The 21,833-nt window shown below is 36.4% G+C and overlaps 1 protein-coding gene, 1 long non-coding RNA gene and 1 pseudogene across 7 annotated transcripts; all 3 read right to left on the reverse strand.

Annotated features, from left to right (window-relative positions):
• Window positions 1-1,741: 1,741 nt before the first annotated feature.
• On the reverse strand, window positions 1,742-4,328 carry LOC139840443 (MDIS1-interacting receptor like kinase 2-like; annotated as a pseudogene).
• Window positions 4,329-7,322: 2,994 nt separating this feature from the next.
• Window positions 7,323-10,409, reverse strand: LOC139840135 (uncharacterized). 6 transcript variants are annotated; one of them, XR_011757243.1, is made up of 7 exons: window positions 10,118-10,409; window positions 9,425-9,471; window positions 9,240-9,317; window positions 8,896-8,946; window positions 8,455-8,556; window positions 8,174-8,305; window positions 7,323-7,482 (listed from the first exon to the last, which is right to left on the reverse strand). It is a non-coding gene; the product is annotated as an uncharacterized lncRNA (long non-coding RNA). The 6 variants fall into 6 exon arrangements; XR_011757242.1 differs by having other exon boundaries at window positions 8,896-9,167; XR_011757245.1 differs by having other exon boundaries at window positions 9,073-9,317.
• A 582-nt stretch (window positions 10,410-10,991) lies between these two features.
• Window positions 10,992-11,819, reverse strand: LOC139840444 (uncharacterized). Its single transcript, XM_071830710.1, has one exon. The coding sequence runs from the start codon at window positions 11,817-11,819 to the stop codon at window positions 10,992-10,994; it is 828 nt and encodes a 275-aa protein (XP_071686811.1).
• Window positions 11,820-21,833: the final 10,014 nt, after the last annotated feature.

Raw genomic sequence — 21,833 nt, forward strand, 5'->3', positions numbered from 1 at the left:
AAAAAATGTTTATTTTATGGTTTTTCAAATATGCTGAAGATAATTGGAAGATGTCGACCCTTGTGTGTCAAAAGTGCCCCCCGATGATGCAAGGAAAGTTTTGTTATTGTGTTGTCCCTGGTGAGACAAGTTAGATAGCCCCTTGTGTAGCTAATTCTGTCGTTGTGTAGTCCCCGGTGAGACTAGTTAATTTAGTTTGGTAGCCCCTTGTGAGGCTAATTCAATTGTTTGATCGTCCCTAGTGAGACGAGTTTGGATGCCCCTAGCGAGGCAAATTAGATTATTTGTTCATTCCTGGCGAGATGAGTTTTGTTTCTCCTGATGAAGCAAGTTTAGTTGTTTAGTCGTCCCTGAAGAGGCGAGTTTGGATGCTCTCGGGGAAGCAAGTTTAGTTGTTTGTTCGTCCCCGTTGTGACGAATTTGGTTGCTCATGTTCTTCGATTTTGTGTCAAGTTGAATCATTATATAAGCTCCAACATGAGGGGGAGTGTTAGAATGCATTTATGTATTAGATGGTAGTTAGTAGTTAAAGACTCTTAGATAATATGTTAGGCCCAAGTCCAAAATGTATCATGGGCTTAGGGTCCATTAGGGTTAGGATAGTTAGGGTTTGATCCCGAAACCTAGTCAACCGTCACGAGCCGCTGCTCTACACCACCCCGTCAACCTATCTATCCCTCACAAGCTCACAGAGTCACAGCCGTGAGCCTCTTTCTTCTAAATATACGTACATCACCATCTCTCTCTATACTCTTATATCTTTATTATTAGCCAATCTCAAATCAAGCAGCACAAAACAACAACAACAACAACAACAACAACAACAAATGAAGAATCCAGCGTAACCGGTGTCATCAGGTGTTAGCCATCCACCTAGCCGCCTCCTTTTCTTTTCATGTTCCACAGCCTCCAATCCTTTTTACATTTTTTTTTTTTTTTCTCTTTTGTTTCTTAACCTTGCTGTAACCCAAGTAATAAAAATAGCGGCCATCAAGTAATGGAAAGTAAAATAGCCGTCTAATTTTGCTATTGATTTTTACAAAGAAAATAATTAAAGTAATCTTGCCGCTTCATGGAACCCGATACCTACCGGCCCTCTATCTTTACCCTTTTATGTATTTATTTATTTTGTTTAGTTATTTTCTTTATTAAATAAAACCCTAATCGGCGTGGGGATGAGCCTTGACTAGGTTCCAAACCCCGAAAAAAAAGAGGAATATTTGTTAAAAATCTTATTTGCAGCGTTGATGAAGATTATATCGGTGATAAAAGTTCTAAGCCCAAGTTCTGCTCAATCCTTAGGCTAAGCAAAGCAAGCCACGGCGTAACAAAAAAAATAGCGCTACGGAAAAGAAAACGCAGTCAAGCAATGCAACCAAATCAGCGAATATCAGTTTATTCAGTGCAACAAACAAAGAACAAAAAAAATAATTGTCACTTTTTTTATTTGTTAGTTTTTTCTTTTAACTCCAGTCCAGACATTTGCGATTTCGCCGTTTGGACTGCGGAAAGTGTTAGATAATATGTTAGGCCCAAGTTCAAAATGTATCATGGGCTTACGGTCCATTAGGGTTAGGATAGTTAAGGTTCTATGTACTCTATAAATACTATCCAATATTATTAATAATATCCAATATTATTAATAATATTCACGGGTTCAATTGTCTAACAAAGACTTCTGAAATAATCCTTATTGTATCTATAAATAGGTTGTATGTATCATTTGTAAGACGAGAAAGATTTAGAGCATTATGTCATTATCAGTTTCTATCTTTCTCCACAGGTCTAAAATTTCAGTCAGAGATATCTCTTGTATGTCTGGTAACGAGGTGATCAATGACTCACCTGGATGCTTTCTCATTAAAATTTCAAATGTTAAAACACCAAAGCTGAAAACATCACACTTCTCTGTCACCTCCATCCTGTATGCCAATTTTTCAATACATAGCTAAACATGAGTAGCCAGATTAGCTATCTAGAATTACTAATCTTTAATGTATGCTTTAGGGTACCTGGCGCAATGTAGCCAAACGTTTATGCAAATGAAGCCCAATTAGATGAGTCTAGTTTTAATACCATGGCTGTGCCAAAATCAGAAACATGAGCAACCCACTCTAAATGGAATAAAATATTACTGCTTGATATGTCCCTATGAATTATTGGTTGATCGCAGTCATGGTGCATATAAGATAAGACCTTTGCGATGCCTTGAATAGCCATCACTCTAGTTTTAATACCATGGCTGTGCCAAAATCAGAAACATGAGCAACCCACTCTAAATGGAATAAAATATTACTGCTTGATATGTCCCTATGAATTATTGGTTGATCGCAGTCATGGTGCATATAAGATAAGACCTTTGCAATGCCTTGAATAGCCATCACTCTCTTTTTCCAATCAAACAAAATTGCATGTTCCGCATCATTTAGTACCGTCCTTACGCTCCCACCTGCCAAAAACTCGTATACCAAAAATGTGTCGTGAATGTGAACAAAATCCATGGAGCTTAACAATATTTTGATGACGTATTTCTGTCAACACTCGGATCTCATTTTCAAAACTTTTCAAATTCAACAAATCCCCATATTCTGGCACGTGGAGTTTTTTCACAGCTAAAACTAGTGTTGACAATTCCGCTTTGTAAACAGCACCGTATCCAGAGACTCCAACAATATACTTGGAGTCAAAGCCCTCCACAGCTTCAATGATGCTCTCATACACCGCCGTTCCATCATAACTCCATATGATAAAAGGGTTTGCTTGTGTCGTTTGGGGCACATTGCTATATACTTTCGTTCTTATACGAAGATACAGTAATAGCAATACGATAACAATTAAAAGAAACATAGGAACTACAATTAAAATTGCTTTAGGAACCTTCTTTCCATGATGAGTTTGAGTTTGATTACTCTGTTGGATGGGACAATCTAACCCTGTGTTATTTCCACATAACCGTTTGTTACCTCTTAATGACTCCATTGGAGCGTCTTTAAATACTCGCATATTTGGAAGTGGTCCCTCTAGCTGATTGTAAGATATAACAACTGTGGTTAAACTTACCATCGTTGTAAAACTCGACGTAATAGAGCCTGTGAAGTTATTGTGAGAAAGGTTTAAAGTTTGTAGATTCTTTAGAACTCCAAGCTGTGACGGTAAACTTCCAATCAAATTGTTTACGCTAACGTCAATAGATTCTAGTGAACTTAACTTGGAAATTAATACTGGAATATCTCCCAAGATTTGGTTATTACTTAAATTCAGAATCCTTAGCTTTAAAAGGTCGCCTAAGTTTTCTATAATTGGGTAGCTAAGAGTATTTTTTGCCAGGTTAAGTTCTTCCAAGTTGTAGAGATTTCCTAAGGATGAAGAAATTGTACCTGATAGCTTATTGTTGTCTAAATACAACTTGGTCAATGAGCTTAAACTTCGTAAGCTATTTGGGATTTCACCGATAAAGTGATTTGATGATAAATGAAGTTGAACTAACCTTGTTGCTCCTCCTAGCTTATTGTTGTTTTAATTACTAGACACCTCTCCATAGAATGTGTTGCTGCTTAAGTCCATATAATCTAAAGCAGGATACTTTCCAAAATATTCGGAGATATTTTCGGTCAGTTGGTTGTTTTCTATCCGAATTTTGTTTAAGCTGCTATAGTTTTTTAAGCTCTTCGGTACAGGTCCTGAGAAGAAATTATCGAATAAAACGAAAGTTTGAAGAAGTCCAGATACACATATATCATTTGGTAAAGGACCCGAGAGATTATTTCCACCGAATTCACATTCTTCCATCATTGCGAAATTCATATTTTGAGGAACTGAGCCGCTAAGACTGTTATAGAACAGATTGAATGCGGAAAGAGCTGTTCTCTTTCCCAGTTCAGCTGTTATGCACCCTGTGAGTTCGTTGATTTGCAAGTTTAAGATTTGAAGCTTGGTGTAATTTGCAAAAAAATCTGGAATCGACGCTGATATTTGCTTCAAGTAGATATCAAATATTGCTAATGAAGTAAAATTTCTGAATGTTTATAGGGATAGAACCTGAAAGTTCATTATAGCTAAGCTCGACATGTACGAGATCCCGAGCCCGAGAAATCTCGGGTGGGATGGACCCTGAAAGGTTATTTGAATACAGGTATAGGTATTTGAGATTGGTAAAGTTTTCAAAAGAAGAAGGGATGACTCCAATAAGATTATTTTCAGAAAAGTCAAGGTTTGTCAATTTGACTAAATTGATTGACCCAATCTCTTGTGGGATGACTCCGGTAAGAGAATTATTCGCAAGTTGAATACTATTCCCTTTTTTTAATAATGGTGCAAGTGCCGTGAGGGTCTTCACCATATGTTTGGATGACTTATTAAATTACATAATCCTTAGCATAATTATTTAATATGTATATATTTTGCTGTCATTTGAGTCAATTTACAAAGCTACTTTATTAAACACTCATTAAAATAATAAGCTCTAACTTTTAACTTTAAAAATAAACTTCAACTATAAGTTCCAGCTCCAGTTATAAGCTCAAGCTAATTTCGCCCAAACACGCTCTCAAAGTAAAATTTTTGAAGGGTTGATTGACATTTGATATCTCTATGCTATTCATAAGTGTTCAACTAATTACATTTAACAGAATAAAGAATGGTTCATACTTTGAATTATCTTAAGGTCTATTTCGATAAATACTATTTCGGGTCAACCTGATCCAGCACGTACAGACGAATATATAGAATTATTTCCTATTTTGACCCGTTATCTAACCCGTCCATTTTCCCAACTCTGCTAAACACATACTACAAATACTGGTTTCAGGAAACGGAAACCAACGAAGTTTTTAGACGATTCGGTATTTTTCCTACTACTGCTTCAATAATTACTAAGATATGTATCATATAACTCGACATTCATAGGAGAAACATTGTCCATCTAATAACATAAAATCCATTTAAAAGCATCAAGAATTAAATTCACCTGTCAGACCGATAAAATTATGAAGTCGCCATCCCATAGAGCCGATGTCCCATGACCAAACTTGAATAATCTGGCCATCAAGAACCCTCATCATTGTTGAACTGAAAGAATGCATCTTCCTCAACTCATTGTCAGTATTTGATTTATAGTTGGTACAAAGAGCATTATGAGATTAAATCTGAAAGTAATGAGATTGGCTTAGATTTAAGAAACTATGTCTTGTGTCCCTCCGCTCCAAGGCTATATGATATTACGTTTAGATGAAAATTTCCTGTCCAAAAAAATACAAAAGAATTTTAAAAACTTAACATAGAAAAATGTTACTTAACCAAGCATAATTTATAATTAGAAAATTTAAGAGAGGATGTTTAGCATACACCAAGCTCATGTTAATCACTTTACAAACTGCATGTGGCAATTTCAACCCACTCTAGGTAGAGTAGGTACAATGTGAGTTTATAAGTTTGTTTGAGTGATGATGTATTATGAATATGGTTTACATGGATAAAGTTAAAGTACCTTGGATACGCTCTCCAGTGTCACTCAACTCAACACGAGGTGGCCATCAGTTTTAAACTCTTGTTCTCATACACTGAAACCAATACACGCAGGGAAACAAACATGTTTAGGGGTAAGAAATGTTTCTGATATAAAACAAATTGAATATTCAGATACTATAATAGTTATATACTAGTACATGAAGACAGCTTCCATCAACAACCACCAGGTTCCCCTTCTTTAGCTTTGGCGAAACTTCTATAACGTAATACTCAGGGGAAGCTGACTAGACTAGTAATGAGAAGCCTGGATATGTTTGCAATAAACATATGTACAAGCAATGGCAGGAAGATAAAACAAGACCTCCAAGCGCTACTAAAACAATTCACCAAAACAATAAATTGGGTCAAAACTGGGACATTTGCATAATGAAAGCTGCAGATGCCCTGCAAAATTCCAACAGCTGAAACCAAAACAAAAATAACAAATTAAAATATGAAAAACAAAAAGATATTATTCAAATAGAAATCAGATACGGAAAACAAATTTAGAGAAATGCACCTCTGGAGCTATAAAAGTGCGGATAAATGTCCCACAACTGTAGATTAAAGAATCAACAATCTTGTCACCAGTCAGTCCCAGCATCCAAAAGTATTTAAAGAAAAAGCACAAGGCACAGATTATACGATAATATAAATCAAAATCAAAACCTGCTGTATCCATAACAAGCCACTCCCAGCACGAGTGCCACCAAAAACATAAATCGGTCCAAACTGGGACATTTTCATGAAACAGGCCACAGATTCCACACAAATTTCCAAGAACTGAAATCAAAAACAAATCTATCAAAAAAGAAAAGAAAAAAAAGAAGAAGATATAATCCAAGAATAAATCAAATATTGAAAAGGACTTAAAAAATACACGTGAGAAGCTGCAAAGATGCAAATAAATGTCCCAGGATCCAAAATCTCAACAGTCTTCTCATTAGTCCCAACATCCACGAGTACAAGTATTAAAGATAATCAACAACCACATATAACAAAAAATATATATAACAGATACAAACGAATCAACACTAGTGTTCACATGATCAGACATATACATATATGATTGCTGTAATCCCATGTGGTAGAATATATTCAATTCAACATCTAGGTTATTCTTAAAAAATGTAGCATCATTCTTGGGGAATAAATCACGTTAAATCAAATATCAAATGACATTAGGACAAGGATTCTGATTGTTAGTGATTATTTAAAAACTCTAGCATTATTATATAACAGAGTATATCAAGATCAACAATGAGAAATTTTAAAAAGGGCATGAACGATTCTAGTCGTACCAAATTTAAGGGGATTTCGTTCGCAAGCACCGAGCGTTTGTTGAATACCTGCTACAACGGTTGACATCATCATTCAATCAAAACATCGAATAATAAATCTAAATTCGAAGAGAGAAATCAGAAATTGGGATACATAATGCCCCAGAAAAAACCCTAAATCTGTAGATAGCGTGAGTAAAAATTTGGGGGATACAGTGCGAACCCTAATTTGGGGGATAATGATAATGATAATGATAATGATAATGAATGCCGGGTGTGGGAGTTTGCTTTAAAAAAAAACTAGTTTATAAGACTTTGACATCATATATTTTTTCAATAGGAATGTCTATAAATCAAAGTGCATATGTACTTAGAGTTGAGAGAGAACATCATTCTAACTTGTTTTATCGGGGAATTATATGAGAAAGTGTTACTGTAAATTTGTTAGACATTTAATTTAAGTATATGTACAAAATTGTAAAATTATGGTTATATGAAATAAGTAACCGCAAGTTTATCATTAATCCATTTTGGCTCTAGTTGTCTCAAAATGTGAATCAAAACACAAATGCATCTACATTAAATGATCAAAGTTTATGCACACAAGATTCAATCCAGTAGCGACAGTTCCAATAACTTTATTAACTTCTTGCGCATCATCTTAAACTGAAACTAAAAAGTTGAGCACCACTTCCACCTGCATCTTCAACAAACATCAATGTTGTCAGTCAAGACCTATACAACATTGACATCCCATAAACCCTTCTATTAGTTTTGCAATACCAAAATAAACAATATTTGTATGTTAACGTGTGAACCAACATTATAAGATCAAACAATTTCATTACGTCAATATCGCAACTTCAATTCCCATAGGACATTGATTTTTCATCACCCACCATGTATTACCCCCTAGGAATGACTCATTTCCTGACCATGACTCTTTCATTTTATTTTTTATTTATTTATTTTGGCAAGAAAACAAAAACTTTATAACACATCTTAGTCTCGAAAAGAGACTAGAAAACAAAGGAGCATACAACAACCACGACCGAGTGGGTCAAAGGTCACCCAAAGTGTATTCTTCATACGCACAACTCTACATAAACGAACAATATGTGGGTCTGTTCAAGTACCCGACCCATGTTGCCCTGTACTAATACAACGAACGAAAGCCCAACTTGACCCATTACCTCTAACCACCCCAACCCACCTAGTTTGCCACCTCTAACTGTTATAGAACATTAACAAAAGAGGCGCAACCCTTTTAATCTATACATGCCTTGGATCCATAATTTGTCACCAACATATATAATGGAATATAACGACAAGATCACTTATAATTGAAGATAACCAAGATGATCACATGAATTCGTGGCAAATCTTACCCAACCAAATCCAAGCAGCCTATTTGCAAGTTCCATCTCCTTCGGCAGCCTTTCAGTGTCACCAATTAACATTTTAAGCATGTGATATACAAGCGAATTGTTCATCATCCATGTATTCATCAAATGGGTGGCCTGATTAAGCTACAAACATTAAATTATATAGATCTTTGATCTTTTTGGTCTACACTAAGCATTGCAATGGTCAAAATAGAGTGTATAAAGTAATAACATATTTAAAAAAATCAAACTCAACATGTGGATTTTTAATTAATAAACGATACCAGGTTCGAATAAGTCTCAAATAATCGTTGACGTTATTGAATCATCGGATAACTTGTCTAAAGTTGGATATTTGAATCAACAAACTGAACATCTCTTGTTATCTGTGAAGGAATGTATGAAGATTTGATCAAAACACATGTAAAATAATATCAGTCTAAACTTCATCGAATTTAGACTTAACACAAAATATTATATTTGTAAAATATCACATCAGAGAATAAAACCTTTTGAGTTGTTTGCATCTGGTTTTGAATTAGTAAAGAGGTTATATGTCAGAAAATACAATTAAAAGGATTTTGACATGCTTGACACATTTTCTTTTAGCCTTAAGTTCATCTGTTCACCCATTTTAGATCAGTCGTAAACGGGAATTACGTGTATAAGTAAATGGGCCAAAATTGCCAAGCGGTAAAGCACGAAACAAATAGTTATTGATATACCTTGAGGAGAAGGGTGTCACAAGTCTTCTTGGAGATTTTCATCTTAACTCTCTGTAACACAATTTGAATATGTAATTTAGGTGAGTTTATACAATCCAGAAGGTTAGTGAACATTAAATCTAAGCTTTTGAGTATTTAAAGATTAGAAGCAAAAATTATAACTGTAGGGTTAGTGACCTAAAGATCGTATCCAACAATATGAACTTTGTCACGACATTCTCAGGTATTTTTTCGATAGTGCGTCTCAATAATATTGCTCAAATGGATATTGCCTGGACACAATAGGCTACTTGATTTATTACTCAACCCGAATCTTGATTTACTATAACATAATTTATACTTACTCTTGAAATTAAATACCACCACAAGTCGGACCAGCTTAGCAATAGCTGTCATGAGCTACTCAAGGCCCTTTTTGTTTTCTAAGACAAATAAACCCACATTATAATGTTAGAAGCCGCTATAAAGTTGTGCTAGAAAATTGAACTGGTGAACAAAGTGATATATGAAACTGCAAAACTATGATTACCTGAATATTAGGAGCAAAACCACCTTCATCACCAACCTTGTTGCATCCTGCCCATATTTAATTAGAGTTAATAACAGACTGCAAACACAAAAAATTAAAGTTTACATTCAATATTCATACACTGAAATACAGAGTATACATCAAGTTGGTGACTTTTGTAATTCGATAAGGATTCCAAAAAAACTTACACAAATCAAGTTGGTAACTTTAATCATTCTAACCACATGTTAATGACATCTTTCTTACGGAAAAAACACAACATTTACGTAGCTGGATAACTAACTGATCGTACTACTGATTATAGAGAATATATGAAGATATGCATAACTTGATTAATTCAGAGTACCTGTCCCATAATCATACAACTATAAATGAAAGGCTTATGCAAGATTTCTAAAAGTATAACAGACTTAATTATATTCATCAATGTTAAACGTCATATAACATGTATCTCGAGTATATCATCAAACACATGGAGTGCAATTTTGTAATATTCATTAACTGCTGTTTATTGTAATCGATGATTCTCGCATAAGTCATAACATGTGTAATGTTTTGAGATTAAACTATATAACTTCATCATCGTATGTAAGATGGTTTAGTTGTACCCTATACGAATAATCTAATAATAGTGTTCTTCATATTTAATGTACTATAATAATAATAATAAACAAAATCATATGAATTACGAACCTAACACGGAAGTCTGTGATTGACCGTCAGCAAAGCTTGATAATGGAAAGCCGAAATCGCGATTCTCACAAAACTTATTTGGCTTTCTTAATCCGTAGTGAAAGGAACATACAAATCAAACAGAAATAAATTTTTAGAATATACAACAGTTATTTCATACCTGACTTAAGATATGGTAGATGTGAGAAGACTTCATTTGCTATAAAGAACTCGAAGACAATTGGAGAGGAGAGTGAAAAGAGAACGTGTGTGTGACGGTTTTAGAGTTGTTTGCCCTAATTTAACGCCAGATAAGTTGTTTTCCCCAATTTTAGCGGTACTATTTTTTTTATTTGTATTAATTCAGGGCAGGAGGGTAATTATAAACCTTAACTGCCGATTAGTAATGCTAATGACGCCATTAACAATTTAAATGGCTGAGATTTAATTTAGGAAATGCATCTAATGGTGTGCGGTGCTGCCATGTGAATTTTTTTCATACCTAATGGCATCATAAAAGTTTTCTAATTATATATAAGTGAGATGAGATGAGAAGTGAGATGAGATAAAAAAAAAATATATATAAATGCCGTGTATTTATACATATGGATTGCGTTAATCAAAGGCTGGTCAAGGTGCAAGTCAAGGGGAAAATAAACAAAAATAAACGCGGTTTTACACGTAAATTTAACTATTTTCTAACGGTAATATTTGATTTTGATAAATGATTTCACCGTAACTGATTTTATTTTCCATTTGTTTATTTTTTACGGAATATTTTTTTTACCATAAAACTATAACATAAATACCAAAGAAACTTTCACATTTTTTTTACAACTGCAACTTTATTGACGGCTTCTAGCAAGAAACTAAAAGCAAAACACAAATACAACAGTTACAACGGCTTTATAAGCCAATTGTTCCAATTCAACATATCTTTACATCGACTCGATAACCAAACATAAGATACATCACGAATAGAATCAAAAATATCCGCCTTCTTCGCCCTATCATCCATAAAAATGACATCATTGCGAAATCGCCATAGAATCCAAAGTAAAGCCGCCACAATAACATTCATTCGATTTTTTATAGACCCGCTAGTTTGCCATTGATCATACCAAGTCACCCATGATGTCCAAGAGTCAAACATGCTAGTATCGACTCCTGTCCAAATAGATATCTTTCCCGAAACTTCTTTTGCAAGTAAACATGTAAACATAATATGAGATTCATCTTCCAAACCGCAAGTACAATGAGGACAACCGATATCCCCAATCTCTACACCACGTTTAACAAGGCTCCATCTCGTAGGCAATCTATTAATAGATAAACGCCATAAGAAAATATTTACCTTCTTAGGAATCGACTTACTCCACCTCGTACTTGATTGTAACGATGGTAAGAGAACATCATCTATTAACCTCCTTGTATTAGACACCGAATATCCCGAATGAGGACTTAAAATCCAATATTTTTTGTCTTCCGTTTTTGAAACTGAAACTGCATCTACAAGCTGATGTAATTCGACCAAAACAGAATCATTCCTACCACCTAGTTGCTCTCTATTCCAATGCCATAACCATGAATTATTACTTCTTCTATCCGCAACAAAACAGTCTGGATCAACATCTAAATGAAAAATTCTGTTAAAACGAGAGCATAAAGGTTCATTACCCAACCAAGTATCTTTCCACATTTTAGTCTTGGACCCATTACCCATTTTTACCCTTACCGGATGGAATGGAATAAGTCCAGAATTTTGAGCTGCAATTTAACAAAAAACAAAGTGAATTCAAATTCGATTTCGATTTTATAAAAAATTAATGTCTTCGATGACCTTAGTGTCAGCTCATTTGATTACTTATATATAGATTATGGACAATGTTAAACGTAGCCCTTAGGGCTACGCTTAAGCATACCAAATTTAAGTTTGAAAACTCCGGTTAATTAATTACAAAGTATAAGTATTCCTTTTTTAATATCGACTTTTCTTATATAACTTTGGCATTAATGTTATTCATGGCAGGGTTGAGTTATATAAATGGAATAAAATTATTTTTGGTATGCTTTAACGTAGCCCTAAGGATTACGTTTAGCATTTTCCATAGATTATTTGATTATTTCCTACCAGATCCTTCTATGGGAGAAAAGCTACAAACATCTTGCATAATTTTTATAGACATAAAATGGGTATATATCCCTTGAAACATGTCACATCTCCATTTTTTATTTTGAACAAAAATAACTCCACAATCTGAAAGAATTAGATCTCACTATCTCTATCATTAAACTCGACTCTTTTTTACAAACATATCGGTGCTAATCTCGTTTCCATCTGAAACCTAATGCGTCACGTGTAATTACATGTTAGGTGTCAGATACCAGCGATGTTAGTACTGTTGTGTTCGTAAAAATGAAACGGGTTTGATGGTGGTGATAGTGAGATCTACTTCTTTCGAACTTGAGAGTAATCTTGATCCAAAATTTATAGATGTAAGTTTAGGAATGAGAGAAAAAAATAGGGTAAGGGGTGTATTCAGCAAAATATGTACATTTAGGGCCCGTTTTTTTTTTTTTATTAAGTTCTGAATTTGAATGGATATATGATGTCTGTGAGGAATAAGTGATGAATAGATAATTATTGTTTGTTTTATGTGCTCTAAAATTGTCTGAATAATTAAATTACTAAATTAACCCTATATGTGAGCAGTTATAAAAGCAGTTATTAAAAAGTAAGAACTTAAATGAAAATTTACACTCAATTCAGTTTTTTTGTTAAGACACGTCTTATTTAATAAGTTAAAAACAAACACCCCTCCATGACTTATTAAATTAAGTTTCATACCATTAAGTCAATTAAGTCAAAAACAAACATGGCCTTAATAAACAATAAAATTATAATTTAGATACGGAGGGCAGTTTTGTCATTTTCAAATTAATGTATACATTTGATTGGCTAGTTGCAAAAAAAAAAAAAAAAAAAAAAATAAAAAAAAATACTCCGTAATAGAAAAATGGAAAATTCCATGGGAGGACAAATTGAACGGTATTCCCATTTTCTAATGTCGGAGTAATTAGAAGAGTATACAATCCGCCAACTTGAAAACTCGTATCATTCCTAAACTAAGCATGTCAATCAAATTAAGACTAGCATGCATTTTCAAATTAAGACGTGCGTGCAATTGAAGACCTCAAAAATTTCCACAAATTTGTTTTTCGATTTTTTAATGTTAAAATAATGGAAGTTGTTGTAACTCTTCATTTAAAACCCTAGCTCAATTACAACCAGTAAATTCTCCATAAACAATCGGCTGATCTCTCATTCATGGTGGATTCAATTAGAATCACCTTAACTTCTTTCTACAAGTAATTGGCTAAATACATATTCTATCTCTATATGCTCTATGTATGTATGTATATATCTATCATAATGTATATATAATGCAAAATGTTATAAGATCGTTTATGCTCTTTTATCCTTCTCTCATGATATGAAGTGATAAACTTGTGCATTTGAGAGATATGCATATCAAATTAGCTGGCAACTGACATAATCCTTTTTTAGAAAATATCAATTTAAAACTTTCTTTTGTGTATTTCAGTAGCATTAGGATCAGAATATTGAATACTAATTAGCTACATTTTGTATATATTACTGTATTTGTAATTTGTATTCATATGTTGTATTTAAATTAAATAAGGTTATTGTAGTCTATCTAGATAGAGAGGTGATACTCACACACCAGTTTTTGATCCATACACACTTTTTACCATAAAACTTACAATTATGTCCTTAAATTTATCTTGGGACTTAGAACCTCTATTATTGTAAGTAAGGATATAATAGTCAATTATGTGTGTATGGATCAATATTGAGTGTATGAGTATCATCTCCCAGATAGATATTGTCCCATAAGCATAAGCATTCTTATTATATTAAAAAATTCGATTACAATAGCTGCCAAAGTTCAGAAAATGAAAAACATAGATAGAATACAATACAATACAATAATACAACAAATCACACGTTGACTTAAGCATGAAATGAATATAAACATTCCAGTAACTGGTTTTAGGTTCTCCCATAAACTCCTCCCTATAGATTCAGGAGGAAAATATGATCTGTTGAGACCGCTTTTTCTCTGTTGATAAACCAAGATAAACTTCCCTCATTGAAGGTCGGGAGGCGGGGCTCTTTTGCACACATGACAAGGCAACTTTGACAAGAAATTTCACTTGTTCGGCAGTTTGTTGCACTGGAAAAGGCAGGCGTTGGTCTAAAATTTCAGTCAGAGATATCTCTACATGTCTGGTAACGAGGTGATTAATGAATCACCTGGATGCTTTCCCATTAAAATTTCAAATGTTAAAACACCAAAGCTGAAAACATCATGTTAGGAAGAGGGGATCGCCTGGACGTTGGGAGATATAAATTTGAGAGAAAAACAACTCTATTACTCACAAGAATAGATTTACAGAGTATTACAAAACTCTTACAAAAAAACTCTCAAACTCACACACACTCTCTAGGTTGTGATTACACTTCTCTGAGTGATTTAGGATGATTTACAATTGAGGTTTGCACCTCTATTTATAGTAAAAATTCTATGGCGGTGGAAGGGTGTGAACGGAGATGGTGGGCGGCCGTCATCGTGTTCATCTTTGCTTCTTCTACATGGTGTTCAAAGAAGGCTACTTTGAACATCTAGAAGGTGAGCTTCTAGATTGTAGGCTGGAAACTTTCAATTCTCCCCCTCCAGCCGAATCCACGAACATTCCAGTTATGTCTCTGCATAACTCCAACTTATCTCGAGTCACCACCTTTGTTAACATATCCGCAGGATTCTCCTTTGTATGGATCTTCACTAGTCTCAACAGTTGTCGATTAATTACCTCGCGTATCCAATGATAGCGAATATCAATATGTTTTGTACGGGAATGGTACATGGAGTTCTTGCTCAAATCTAGAGCACTCTGACTGTCACAATGTACCTTGTACTCCTTTTGCTTGATTCCAAATTCTTGGAGATAACGCTTTAACCACAACATTTCTTTTCCAGCTTCTGCGGCAGCAATATACTCTGCTTCAGTTGTGGATAATGCAACACACCTCTGTAGTCTTGACTGCCATGAAACAGCTCCCCCTGCAAAAGTGTAAATGAATCCTGAAGTAGATTTCCTACTATCAGGATCTCCGGCCATATCCGCATCTGTATAGCCTTCCAAGATTGGATCAGCTCCCCCGTAACAAAGACATAGATTCTTTGTACCTTTAAGATATCTGAGAATCCATTTTAATGCATCCCAATGCTCTTTCCCGGGGTTCGAGAGAAAACGACTCACCGTTCCCACTGCATGAGCAATATCGAGCCTTGTACACACCATCGCATACATCAAACTTCCAACTGCTGAGGAATATGGTACTGACGACATCTCCCCGATCTCTTCCTTGGATGAGGGACAAGAACTCTTGCTTAACTTGAAATGGTTAGCTAATGGAATGCTAACAGGTTTGGCATTGTTCATATTGAAACGTGAAAGCACTCGTTCAATATACTTTTCCTGAGATAGCCATAACCTTTTATTCTTCCTATCTCGGGTTATCTGCATTCCTAAAATCTGTTGAGCCTGTCCTAAGTCTTTCATGTCAGAAGACTTAGAGAGTTCCTTCTTTAGCTGGTTGATCTTCGTTACGTCTTTTCCTACGATCAAAATATCGTCTACATAAAGTAGAAGAGCAACTAAATCTCCTTCAGAAAACTTCTGAATGTAGACACACTCATCTGCTGCAGTTTTCTTGTACCCGTGACTCACCATGCACGAGTCAAACTTCTTGTACCACTGCCTAGGTGCCTGCTTTAAACCGTACAAACTTTTCTTCAGCTTGCTTACGAGATTATCTCCTGAAACCTCAAAACCTTCTGGCTGCTCCATGTAAATTTCTTCATGTAAATCTCCATGAAGAAAAGTTGTCTTTACATCCATCTGTTCAAGCTCCAAGTTCATACTTGCGACCAATCCAAGTATGACTCTAATTGAAGTCATCTTGACTACTGGTGAAAATATCTCGTCAAAATCAATCCCTTTCTTCTGTTGGAATCCTTTGACTACAAGTCGTGCTTTGTATTTCACCACTTTTCCACTACCATCCTTTTTCAGCTTGAACACCCATTTATTTTTCAGTGCCTTCTTCCCGCGTGGAAGTTCTACAATCTCATAAGTTTGATTTTTCTGCAGAGAATCCATCTCATCCTGCATTGTGAGCAACCATTTTTCTTTATCCTTATGAGTTACTGCTTCATGAAAACTCTCCGGTTCTCCATCTTCAGTAAGTAGAAGGTACTCGGATTCTGGATATCTACTCAATGGAATCCGACCTCGTTCAGATCTACGAACTTCTGGAACATTCTGAGGAGATCCACCATCATCTTGACCTTGTGATGGTGCTGGAACGTCTGGCAGATGGGGTTGTGGCTCCCCCTGCTCAGCACCGTCATTTTCCTCATTATCTTCTACTTCTGGCATTTCTTCTTGCACTGAAAATTCATTTCTCATGAATGATTCCGTTGTTGCCTCTGGCACCTGAGCAGCAACATTTGACTTCTGAGATATTGTGGGTTTTTCAATATCTTCTATTGTCTGGCTTTCATGGAACACCACGTCCCTACTTCTGATCACCTTTTTCTCCTTTGGATCCCATAATCTGTATCCAAATTCTTCATCTCCATAGCCTATGAATATGCATGGAGTGGTCCTTGCATCCAGCTTCTGCCTGAGCTCCTTGGATACATGTGCGTACGCCAAACATCCAAATACTCTTAAGTGAGAGTATGGTGGATCCTTTCCAGACTAAAGTTTCTCCGGAACTTCAAAATTCAGTGGTACTGATGGAGATCGGTTGATCAAATAACAAGCGGCTCTGACTGCTTCTCCCCAGAATGGCTTTGGCAGCTTAGCCATACTGAGCATGCTCCGAACACGTTCCATGATTGTTCGGTTCATTCTTTCTGCTATACCATTATGTTGAGGGGTACGTGGGACCGTCTTCTCATGTCGGATGCCATATGATCTGCAATAGGCATCGAACTGTCTGGAAGAGTATTCACCGCCGTTGTCGGATCGAAGACACTTTAACTTCTTTCCTGTCTCACGTTCTACCATGACATGGAACTGTTTGAAGTAATCGAACACCTGGTCCTTCGTCTGTAAGAAATATACCCACACCTTTCGAGAAGTATCATCGATAAACGTCAGAAAGTATCGATTGCCGCCAATTGATTCAACCTCCAAGGGACCACAAACATCAGAGTGTACCAGACTGAGTAACTCTGATTTTTTCGTTGAAGAGGAATTAAACGAGACTCTATGCTGCTTACCAAACAGACAATGATTGCAAGAATCTAGTGCAGCATCCTTGTCTACATTGATAAGCTCCTTCTTTATTAGGGTAGACAACCCTTTCTCACTCATGTGACAGAGTCTCTGGTGCCATAAATTTTGTGAAGCCTCCTTTTCTGCAACATTAATACTGTCTGTGCAGATCTTCACACGAGTCTTGTACAGTGTGCCACAAATGTGTCCTCGAGCGATTATCATAGCGCCTCTTGACAATTTCCATGTGCCTTTACTGAAATGACTATCATAGCCCTGTTTTTCGAGAGCTATCCCAGAAAATAAATTCAGTCGAAGATCTGGCACATGGCGGACATCCTTCAGAGTGATTGTGCTCCCGGAACTTGTCTTTATCTTGACATCACCAATTCCGACAATCTCAGCGGAACTGGAATTTCCCATCTTCACAGCTCCAAAGTCTCCAGCTTTGTATGTTGTGAAGTATTCCTTGTATGGAGTCACGTGGTAGGAAGCTGCAGTATCTACCACCCATTCTGTGTCTTCTCGTGAGACGTGAAGGCATGTCTCATCATGGGTTGAACAATAAGCTACATCACCAGGGATAGTCACTAATGTTTCTCCACCCTTATTCTTCGGCTGTGAACTGCTTTGACTTTGTTCCTCTTTTAATCTATAGCAGTTCTTCTTCATATGTCCCTCTAATCCACAATGATGGCATTTATATGTTGGTTTTCTGCCATCAGCTGACCTGCCCCTGCTCTTGCTTCTGCCTCTCCATTTATTTTTGCTACTCATTCGCTGTCTCTCCCGATTCTCTGTGACAAAGGCATGGGTCTGATCTGTGCCCATGTCCTTTCTCCTTGCCTCTTCACTGAATAGGGCATCCTTGACCATTGACATGGTAAGTTTGCCATTCGGGGCTGAGTTGCTGAGTGTTACTACCAGCGTTTCCCAACTATCGGGAAGGGAACTAAGTAGCAGTAGCGCCTGAACTTCATCGCCAAACGGCATCTCTACAGACGATAACTGGTTGACCAAGTTCTGGAACTCACTGGAATGCTCGGCAACTGAAGTTCCACTTTTGAGCTTCATGTTGACTAAACGCCTCATCAGCAGGGCTTTATTCCGAGCAGTCTTGGCCTGGTACATGTCCTCCAACTTTTTCCAGAGGACATATGCATCTGTCTCTTGTGCAACATGGTGGAAGACACTGTGATCAATCCATTGACGGATCTGACCAATAGTTTTTCGGTTTGATTTCTTCCACTCTTTCTCTTTGGCAGAATCAGGGTTTATACCCTTCAATTCAATAGGATCGAACAAATCCTTACAGCTGAGTAGATCTTCCATTCGAGGTTTCCACAGCGTGTAGTTTGTGGCTGTGAGCATAATCATAGCTCCGAAAGATGATGTTGACTCTTCTGTGGACATTATCACCTTACAAATAATTTTTCAACACAAACGGGGTTGAATTGTAGAAAACAGAGATCACCGTTACGTCCGGAACGGTTGAAAATGGTGGAATAGACACTTCGCGGCTTAAATTCCACTTACGGGGCAAAATTATAATTTTTATAAACTTCAGGGACCAAGAATGAAATTCTGAAAATTTCAGGGACCAAATTGTAAAATTTCAGAATTGCTACAGTACCTCTACAGTACCGCTATAGTACTGCTACAGTGACTTGCTACAGTGCCGTCAGCTGCTACAGTGATCGTCTTCTCCGGCAAAAATTCCGGCACCGGTCGTCTTCTCCGGCGAGATTCCGGCGAGTTGACCAAACTTTGACCGCGTTTTCTGGGCTCGTTATAACTCCGTTTAAGTCGCCATTTTTTGCGTTGGACTCGGTTCGACGAGACGAATCCAATGGTACACTCAAAATTGAATTTTGAGAAAACTTCTGAAAACCCAAAAACTCAACCAACGTCTCTAACCAAGCTCTTGATACCACTTGTTAGGAAGAGGGGATCGCCTGGACGTTGGGAGATATAAATTTGAGAGAAAAACAACTCTATTACTCACAAGAATAGATTTACAGAGTATTACAAAACTCTTACAAAAAAAACTCTCAAACTCACACACACTCTCTAGGTTGTGATTACACTTCTCTGAGTGATTTAGGATGATTTACAATTGAGGTTTGCACCTCTATTTATAGTAAAAATTCTATGGCGGTGGAAGGGTGTGAACGGAGATGGTGGGCGGCCGTCATCGTGTTCATCTTTGCTTCTTCTACATGGTGTTCAAAGAAGGCTACTTTGAACATCTAGAAGGTGAGCTTCTAGATTGTAGGCTGGAAACTTTCACATCACACTTTTCTGTCACCTCCATCGTGTATGCCAATTCTACAAGAAATAGCTAAACATTAGTAGACAGATTATCTATCTTGAATTATTAATTGTTAATGTATGTTTTAGGGTACCTGGCGCAATGTAGCCAAACGTTCCTACAAGTGAAGTCCAGTTGGATGAGTCTGGTTTTAATGCCCTGGCTGTGCCAAAATCTGAAACATGAGCAACCCACTCTAGATCGAATAAAACATTACTGCTTGATATGTCCCTATGGATTATTGGTTGGTCGCAGTCATGGTGCATATAAGATAGAGCCTTTGCAACGCCTTGAACAGCCGTCACCCTCTTTTGCCAATCAAACAAAACTGCTCGTTCCCTATGATTCAGTACCATCCTTACGCTTCCACCTGCCAAAAACTCATATACCAAAAACGAGTGCCTCGAATGTGAACAAAAACCATGGAGCTTCACAATGTTCTGATGAAGTATTTCGGTCAACACTCGAATCTCATTTTCGAAACTTTTCAAATCTTGCAAATCACCATCTTCTGGCGCGTGGAGTTTTTTCACAGCTAAAACTTGTGTTGACAATTTCGCTTTATAAACAACACCGTATCCACCAACCCCAACAATATACTTTGAGTCAAAGTTCTCCAGAGCTTCAATGATGCTCTCATACACCGCTGTCCCATCATAATACCAGATTATAAATGGGTTTTCTTCAACAGTTTGGGATGTATCGATATCTTCTTTCTTTTCTCGACGGAGATAAAATAATACAATAACAACATAAAATAATACGATAACAATAAAAACCAAGATAACAACTACTATTAGAATCTTTATTAGAACCTTCTTTCTGTGAGTTTGGTTACGTTGTTGGATGGTACAATCTAACCCCGTGTTATTTCCACATAACCGTTTGTTACCTCTTAATGACTCCATTGGAGCGTCTTCAAATACTCGCATCTTTGGAAGTGGTCCCTCCAGTTGATTGTAAGATATATCAACCGTGGTTAAACTTACCATTGCTGTAAAACTCGATGGAATAGAGCCCGTGAGGTTATTGTGAGAGAGGTTTAAAGTTTGGAGTTTATTTAGACCCCCAAGTTGTGACGGTAAACCCCCAATCAAATTGTTTTCACTAAGATCAAGAGATTCTAATGTGCCCAATTTGAAAATTGCTGCTGGAATAACTCCTGAAATTTGGTTTGGACTTAAATTTAAAATCCTCAGCTTTAAGCAGGGTCCTAAGTTTTCGATAATTGGGCTACTAAGAGAATTTTTTGCCAAGTTAAGTTCTTCCAAGTTGTGCAGATTTTCTAATTCTAAAGGAATTGTACCTGATAGCTTATTGTTGTCCAAATACAACTTTATCAATGAGGTTAATCTTCCAAAGCTATTTGGGATTTCACCCATCAAGTGATTTGATGATAACTGAAGTTGAACTAAACTTGTTGCTTCTCCTAACTCAGTTGCTATGTTTCCAGACAAATTGTTGTTTGACATGTCTAAAAAGGTTAAATTAGAACAAGACCCCCAGTTACTAGATACCTCTCCGTAGAATGTGTTGTTGCTCAAATCTATATAATTTAAAGCAGGGTATGTCCCAAAATCTTTAGAGATGTTTCCCGTCAGTTGGTTGTTTTGCATCCGAACTCTGTACAAGCTGCTACAGTTTTTCAAACTCTTTGGTACAGATCCCGAGAGGGAATTATCGGACAAAGCCAAATATTGAAGATTTCCGGATACACATATATCATTTGGTAGAGGACCTGAGAGATTGTTTCTAGCTACTTGAAATCTCGCCATGTTTGTTAGATTCATACCTTGAGGAATTGAGCCGCTAAGACTATTGTAGAAGATGCTGAATGAGTAAAGAGCCGTTCTCTTTCCCAATTCAGCTGGTATGAACCCTGTGAAATTATTGATTTCCAGGCTCAATTGTTGAAGCTTGGTGTAATTTGCTAAAAAATTTGGAATCGATCCAGATATAAAGTTATCACCGATACTAAAAAATACTATTGAAGTGAAATTTCTGAAGGAAGTGGGAATGGACCCAGTAAGATAATTACGCCCGAACTCTAGG

This window comes from Rutidosis leptorrhynchoides, chromosome 4, assembly GCF_046630445.1.
Source record: "Rutidosis leptorrhynchoides isolate AG116_Rl617_1_P2 chromosome 4, CSIRO_AGI_Rlap_v1, whole genome shotgun sequence".
Classification (NCBI taxonomy): domain Eukaryota; kingdom Viridiplantae; phylum Streptophyta; class Magnoliopsida; order Asterales; family Asteraceae; genus Rutidosis; species Rutidosis leptorrhynchoides.